The sequence below is a fragment of the Sus scrofa genome, chromosome Y (genome assembly GCF_000003025.6).
Source record: "Sus scrofa isolate TJ Tabasco breed Duroc chromosome Y, Sscrofa11.1, whole genome shotgun sequence".
Classification (NCBI taxonomy): Eukaryota; Metazoa; Chordata; class Mammalia; order Artiodactyla; family Suidae; genus Sus; species Sus scrofa.
The window spans coordinates 20,115,421-20,123,538 of NC_010462.3; the positions used below are offsets into that span (position 1 = coordinate 20,115,421).

The window sequence follows — 8,118 nt, forward strand, 5'->3', positions numbered from 1 at the left end:
ATTTCATAGAGAAGTAAACCCTGACTGAAGGTGATGCTCAGATTGCTAGGAGACTAGTGTGTTGTGATGTCACAGCTACTCAGGCTGGCAACCATTGTGATGGATTGGATAGTTTATCTGTGTAGGCTTACCAAAGCAGCATTTAAAACTGCAGAATTCAAAAGCCATGCAGGTGAGAAAAGTAGCTGAAGAGAAATTTATCTGAGATGGCACATGCTCCTTCAGAAATTCAAGGTGTGTCTCCTAAAGATGAATCAACTGGTTCAGAATCCTCCATTACATCACCATGGTGTGATAACTCAATCACTGGGGACTTGGACTTGAGGTCTCAGAGTGAAGAAAAGGCTTTCCAGGCTTTGCCTGAGGGCTCCCTGATGAAGGAACCATGCCACACATTGTGTGCCTCTGAACCAGATGAAGATAGTGATTTTCTTCCTCTGCCCTTTCCCAGAAAACATTGGGAAATTGTTGAAAGTGATCGATTTAAGTCCATTTGGTGGGATGAAAATGGAACCTCGATCGTGATTAATGAAGAACGCTTCAAGAAAGAAGTTCTGGAGAGAAAGGCTCCCTTCAGAATTTTTGAAACTGAGAGTATGAAAAGCTTAGTTCGACAGCTTAACCTTTATGGATTTACTAAATTGCGAAGGAATTTTCAAAGACCTGCCTCACTAGCCAACATTCTGGCAGAAGATAATGAAGTCTCTGCTTGGAACAAGGTATTATGAAATGTCCAGTTACTATTTACAGAGGGACATCTGCAAATATGTTCATACATATAGGGTCATAGTAGACCTTGAAAGTGGGATGAAGTACTGCTACGCTTTTAAGTTGAAGGCCACTTGGTCATAAAATATTTGGGGTGATAGAGAAATTTCCTAGCCACCTGGAGCCTTCTCGATGAACCTCACCCAATACAAGCCCCTGAACCTCATACTGTTACTGTAAATGCACCAGGCATTTTTATTTAAGGACCATAATTGCCTGTTCCCACTACATAAATTTTTGAAAATGTTAGTAATAGATGAGTATTATTTCCTGACATTAACTCTGTGTGATGAAACAAGTCAGATTTTTATGGATTCTTTGTCCTCGTATCTTTGTTTAAAAGGTCACTAAATACCTTTCTCTTTTGGTTTTAGCTGCAGTTCTACCATAATCCAAATTTTAAACGAGGCTGTCCCCATCTGTTGGTGAGGATGAAAAGAAGAGTCAGGGTGAAAAATGGTTCTCCAGTATCGGCTTCTCTACTTCAAGGTTGCAGCAAGAAGCGCTCTAGAACAGGGGGTGATGTGGATAACCATAATTCTGATGTAGTTGCAGAAACTCGTGGAGAAGATGCATTTTCAACCTCTACAAACCTAAATGTGCCTTTAATAAGATGGCCTTCTATGAGCCAGAGAATTTCTAATACAACTACCCCAACTAGAAGTGGTCTTTCTTCTCCATCATCACCATCAGTCAGGCCACCAGGACAAATTGTCATGGCTCAACATGCTATTTTTAGTCAGTTGACCACGTTTCACATGCACTCACAAAGCAGCTACTCTCCAGCAAGTGGTCACGTCGTGAATTTCATTACAACTACCACTTCCATTTCTCAGTTCCGCTGTATTTCTAACTTCCCAAGTGGTTATTTTGGACTGAGGGTGGAGCCTTCTCCTTTGCCAACCAGATACCAGAATATATCACCAACTGAGTGCCCTGTGTCTAACCCGCAACCAGCAGCCCATCCATGGTTCCCAATGCCAATGGCCACTGACACATCAGCTGCCTCGCTTTCAAGGCCAAATCCTCAGTCCTCCTCCGTATCGGAACATCACCCTAATTTCCACTGACCTATCAAAGGACTATAGGTTATGCAGGAGAGTGAAGATGAAAATTTATGTTGGCAAATGTCACCAAATTCCTGCAATTCTGTTATTTCAGCAATAAACTTGTATGTTCATCTTCATAGCTTCATCACCTTTTTTTTCTTATTCAGCTGGATCTCTTTTTCTAATTTTTCAAATTCTTTTTTTCTTTTTCTTTTTTTTTATTTTCCCACTGTAAAGCAAGTGGGTCAGGTTACCCTTACATGTATATAATACAATTACATTTTTTATTTTGGGCATCAATTGGGTAAGTGAGATGTGGTGTCTCCTGAGTGATCTACAGGCAGCGGGGACAAACCAAAGCAGTCATCTCAGAAACCACAGGGAGTCAAGGCATGCCACCGGTAGGGGTGTGAGATCAGGTCCAATCTCTGACCACAGTCACCCTAGAGGTCAGAAATAGAGAGAGTACTACAACTGAGCACCACCCAGTATTGCTGTCATCACCCTGGGCATATAACCACCCTGCAACTGTCAGTGCAAAATGCTCTGACAGTTGCAGGGAAGAAACACGCAGAAGGTTTAACAGTGTCCTTTGCCAAGACCCTGTAACTAGGAACAGTGGTGCACCACCTCCTGTGTGGGCTAAGAGGGACAGGCTGCTTCTTATAAGGGTCCTCAGTTGGAGGGGCAAACCACCAGAGGTGTACATGGCCTGCTATCACTAGGGGTCCTGGAACAGGCACCCCTTGTGGCCCTAATCACCTCAGAGGGCACCTCAGAAGAGGTCATTGTGACCAAACACTACCTGTTTCTGCTCCAAGTTCTCTGGGAACTCACAAACCAGGCCACTGCCACTGCCACTGCCACTACCAAATGCTCTGGGCACCTCATGATTCTGCAAAAAGCTCATTATCATGCCCAAGGCCTTGAAACAAGGAGTAGCCTGTGCCACCTCCCTGCATGTACTTGCTGCAGCTAAGAACCCAGCAAGAAGGCACTGACTACCAGCCCTACCCACTACCTCCCTCTCCCTGGAAATACACTCTGCACCCTCGGGATAATGGCCCGCTTACTCCCAAGATTGAGCCAGCAAGAATGCAATCCTCCATGCCCCAAATAAATGGTAACACACCACAAAATACAAAGGGTTGCTCTTGCCTAGAAGTAACCCTCCAAGACGAGAGTTTGGCTTCCCCAAACGCACAGAAAAAGAAAATCATAGACACGATGAAGAAGCCCAGGAACAATTCCCACGTAAGGTACAGGAGATTTCATGTGAAGCAGAAACAATGCAACAGACCTCCGTAGGCCAAAAGACACTGAGTTCAAAAGGGGTAGAGTGAATATATACTGAAGGAATGAAGGCTGAATATCAGGGACTTACGAGCACATTACAAACAGTCATGTCAATTACTTTCGAGAGGAATGAGGAAATTTAGGGGAAAATAGGGAAAAATTAGAAAAGTCTTTTGCAGATAGCCAAACTGGGCTAAAGGCACTAAAGGGCAGAGTGAAGAGTGCAGAGGAATGAATTAGTGACATGGAAGATAGCATAATGGAAATCACCCAATCAGGACAGCAGGCAGAAAACCACATGAAAATACATGAAAGCAACATAGGAGATCTATGGGGTAGCATAACAGGGGTCCATCTATGCATAATAGCAATTCAAGAGGCAGAAGAAAAAGACAAGTGGATTGGAAATATATTGGAAGAAATTATGTCTCAAATTTTTCCCAAACTAAAGGAAACAGGTATCAAAATACAGTAATCACAGAAGGCACAAAACAGGCTGAACACAAATATGCCCACACCTAGACCTACTATAATGGAAATGGCCAAAGATAAAGAGAGGATTCGAAAGGCAGCAAGAGAAATACAATGCATTAAATATAAGAGAACCCCCAAATCATCTAATTCCTCTACAGAAACACTACAGGCCTGAAGAAATTGGTAAGCTATATACAAAGTTCCAAAAGGAAAAACTCTGTAGCCTAGAATACTCTTCCCAGCAAGTCTATCATTTCTTTAGTTATTCTTTTATTTATTTATTCATTTATTTATGTTTTATTCACTTATTGAGTATCATTTGAACTGGAAATGGAAACAGAATTTCTCCGATAAAAAAAGCTAAACGAGTACATCAATACTAAACCCATTCTAAAAAAATACTGAAATGGCTAGAAGAAGAAGAAGAAGAAAAAGGAGAAGGAGGGGGAGGGGGAGAGGGAGGAAGTAGAGGGGGAGGGGGAGGTGGAAGAAGAAAGAGAAGAAGAAGAAGAAGAAGGAGAAAGAGGAGGAAGAGGAGGAGAAAAAGAAGGAGAAGAAGAAATAAGACAGAAGATATACAGATTGGAAAGCAGTCACTTAAATCAGCCAGCATACATCACCAAAACATACAAACAAACAAAAATCTACTCAAAAAGTGATGAGAAACACAAGGAACACCAAAAGGACAAACACGCAGTTCTTAAAGAAGAAATTCAAAAGCATAGAATGTAGCTAAGTAAGTATGAAAATATAGACACCTAATTTTAAATAATGTGATTGAGCCTATATGACTACCAGGCTAAAGCAAGCAGATATAGGAAGTGGTTAACCTACTTGAAAAACAGGGAAACCACAAATCAAACCAAACATTACATTCATGAAAACTAAAAAGAAATGTATCCAAGCATAAAATAAATGGAAATCATCAAAAAAAAAAAAGAAAAAGAAAAAAAAGAACCAAGGTAATACACCAAATCAACTGAAAAGCAAGGTTTAACATGGGAATAAATACATGTTTCTCAATAATTACCTTAAGGGTCAAGGGACTGAATACTCTGATCAATAGACACAGAGCAGCAGATTGGATCAAATGCAAAAATATACAACCTGCTGTCTACAAGAGAGTCCCTTTAGAGCAAAGATCACATATAGACTGAAAGTGAGAGAATGGGACATGATATTTCAATGGTCAAGACAGGAAAGCAGGAGTTGTGATACACATAGTAGAAAAAATAGACATTGAAACAAACAAAGGCCATAAAAAAAGATAAAGAAGGACACAATTTTAGAGAGCCCAGATGGTGAAAGAGTAGGGGGATTTGTTCACCTCTCCCACAGATGCAACAAAAAATACACATCTACATGTAAAATGACTCACACAGAACAGCAACTGAACGCTGGCAGAAGAACTGAAATCTCCAAAAATGGGAAGAATCTCTTAACACAAATGGATAAAACAACAGAAAAGAGGAGAGAGAGAGAAAAGGGGCATCAGGACTGGACTCCTGAGAGGGAATGGTGAAGGAGAAAGGGAACCCACACCCTGGAAACTCACCGAACCTGCGGAAAGATCAGCTGAGTCCAAGGGATCTCCAAGATGCCACGAAAAGTGCATCAGCAGGTCAGAGGACTGAGAGGCAGTGTAAGAGCCACACAGATCATCAGAACCACTGGCACAGGTCTCAAAGACTGAGACGCTTTGGTGGGGACTGGGTGCCAAGCCCTAGGCTTTGGAGGTGAGTCCCTGGGAGCAGGCTGGGGTTGGTGGTGTGGAGACAGCATAAGAGATGAGGAAGTGGTGCCCCAGGGGTGAAGGGTTGCAAAGAGCTAAGGGCTGGGGACTGGAAAGCCACAAGAGAGGGAACCCAGGAGAAGGTCTGGGCCTGCAGGAGAGACATTGCCCCATTGTTGGGGAGGGGAGAGCAGGATGTGTGGGCCACCAGAGAATACTCCTTGCTCCACAGCATTTTCACTTGCACAACAGCTAGTAGAGCACAGAGAGCATTCCCAGCACATCCCCCTCTTCCACCACGGGCATGCCCGGGGAGAAGCCACATTACTTCTGCAGTAGACTGGGCCCACTACCCATGGGAAGGCAACCACCTCCTTGGTGTTCCACCCACAGGAAGTGCCCCACTGCCCTGGTGCACCCCAGAAACCTCCTCCCCAAATCAGGAAGTTCACCACCACAGCAGCAGGAACAGGCCAGCCCTGCCCACCCTTGGGAAGGGCTCTGCTGACACAGCATGAGAGAGCCAGCACCGCCACCCTCGGGAAGCCCCCTACTGCTGTTGACCACTAGGGCAAGAGGCTCCCGGCCATGGGGAGTGAACGTCCTCCACGGCATGCGCCGGCCAGCCCTCCCCACCCTTGGGAAGCCCTCCACTGCTGGAGAGAACCACAGGCAGCTGCCCCTGGCTGCAGGAAGGGCACCAACAATGGGACATTAACCACACTAGGAGAGACATTGCACCATTGTTGGGAGTAGTGCACTTCCACCATGACAGGCACTGGCCAGCCCTGCATGCCCTCAGGAAGCCCTCCAATCTTGTGGCACAACCCATCAAGCCCTACCTGGCTTCAAGAAGTGCACTGCCAAGGCAGAACACTCTGGCCAGCCCCACCCAGCCTACGGAAGCTCCCCACCATAGCAGCACAACCCAGCCACACTGATTGCCCACAGGAAGCACCTAGCCACGGTGGTGGGACCCGGCCAGCCATGCTTGACCTCAGGAATAGCCCAACCACCACCATGTGCTCTGACTGTGCCAAACTACACTTTGGCTTCCCCAAATTCACAGTAAAAGGAAAACACAAGCAAGATGAGGAAGCTCAGCAAACATTCCCAGTTTATGCAACAGGAGAATTCACCTAAAACCTTCAACACTCAAACAGTCTGACAGACTTTGAGTTCAAATGGGACAGAGTGACAATACTAAAGAGATTCAGGAGTTCCTGTCGTGGTGCAGTGGTTAACGAATCCGAGAAGGAAACATGAGGTTGCGGGTTCGGTCCCTGCCTTTTCTCAGTGGGTTAACCATCCGGCATTGCCCTGAGCTGTGGTGTAGGTCGCAGATGCTCGGATCCCGCGTTGCTGTGGCTCTGGTGTAGGCCGGTGGCTACAGCACCGATTCAACCCCTCGCCTGGGAACGTCCATATGCCATGGGAGCGGCCCAGGAAATAGCAACAACAGCAACAACAACAACAACAGACAAAAACAAAAGACAAAAAAAAAAAAAAAAAGAGATTCAGAGAAGATAAGCACTGTAACACAGACTCCCTCAGAGAAGAAATAGAAAATGTAAGGGGGAGCCAAGAAAATCTAGATAATTCATTTGCAGACCTACAATGTGAGCTAAGGGCAGTAAGGGCTAGAATGAATAATGCACAGGAACGTATTAGTGATGTGGAAGATAGAAGAAAGCAAATCACCCAAACAGGACAGCAGACAGAACACCAAATGAAAAAAACCCTGAAAGCAATATAAGAGTCCTATGGGATAACATAAAGTGGGCCAATCTGTGCATAGTAGGAATTCCAGAAGGAGAAGTAAAAGAAAAGATTATTGAAAACGTATTGGAAGAACTTATGTCTGGAATTATGCCCAGCCATGCGAAGTGCCCCACTGCCCAGACATGCCCTGGGAAACTCCTCACCACATTGGGAAATGCACCACGACCACAATGGAAACTGGCCAGCCCTGCCTACCCTGGGGAAGTGCCCTGCTGCCATGGGGCAACTCGGCCAGCCCTGTCCACCCTTGGGCAGTGCTCCACTGCTACAGGTTGCCCCAGAAAGCCCCAGCTAGCCATGGGAAATGCATCTCCACCTCCATGGGCACCTGCCAGGCCCACCCACACTTGGGAAGCTCTCTCCACTGCAGAGCGAGCTGGCCAGCACTGCCCACACTCAGGAAGCACCCCACTGCCATGGAGCACCAGGCAAGCCCCGTACATATGCAGCGAGGGCAACTCCAATGTGGCAAGCCCTGGCCAACCCCACCAACCTTTGGGAAGTAGCTGCCTTCAATGGGGCAACCAGGCCAGGAATGCCCCCTTTGGGAAGTGCTCTGCTGATTGGCATGCCCCAGCAATCCCCAGGCACATGTGGGAAGTTCATCTCCACCATGGTGCACACCTGCCAGGCCCATCCACCCTCAGGAATGCCCCTCTGCCATGGAGTGAACTGCCTAGTCCTGCCCACATTCAGGAAGCAACTTTCTGCCACAGAGCAAGGAAGCCAGCCCCACCCACCCTTGGCAACTGATGAGCTAAGCACACTGAAAAGCACCGCATGCCCACAGGAGGCACTCTGCTGCCACGGAGCACCTGGGAAAGCCCTGCCCAACTGCAGGGCTGCGCCTCCACCACATCCCATAGCATTCAGCCCCACCTGCCCCCAGGAAGGGCCCCACCACTGCAGAACACCCCAGCAAGCACATCCTGGCTGCAAGAAGTGAATGACCACAGTGGTGCACAAAGGCCAATGATGCCTGGCCATGGAAAGAACCTAGGCTCAGCAGTGTGACCC

General features: G+C 46.4%; 1 protein-coding gene across 1 annotated transcript; it reads left to right on the forward strand.

Moving 5' to 3' along the window:
- LOC110257907 (heat shock transcription factor, Y-linked-like) lies at positions 207 to 1,838 on the forward strand. Its single transcript, XM_021080914.1, has 2 exons — positions 207 to 719; positions 1,143 to 1,838. The coding sequence occupies exons 1-2, from the start codon at positions 207 to 209 to the stop codon at positions 1,836 to 1,838; spliced, it is 1,209 nt and encodes a 402-aa protein (XP_020936573.1).

What these genes read in the sequence shown, in the direction of transcription:
- LOC110257907 (XM_021080914.1), top strand. Translation starts at nt 207, where the DNA reads ATGGCACATGCTCCTTCAGAAATTCAAGGTGTGTCTCCTAAAGATGAA. An exon ending in AAGTCTCTGCTTGGAACAAG is followed by an intron (nt 720 to 1,142) that starts GTATTATGAAAT and finishes TTTTGGTTTTAG; the next exon opens with CTGCAGTTCTACCATAATCC.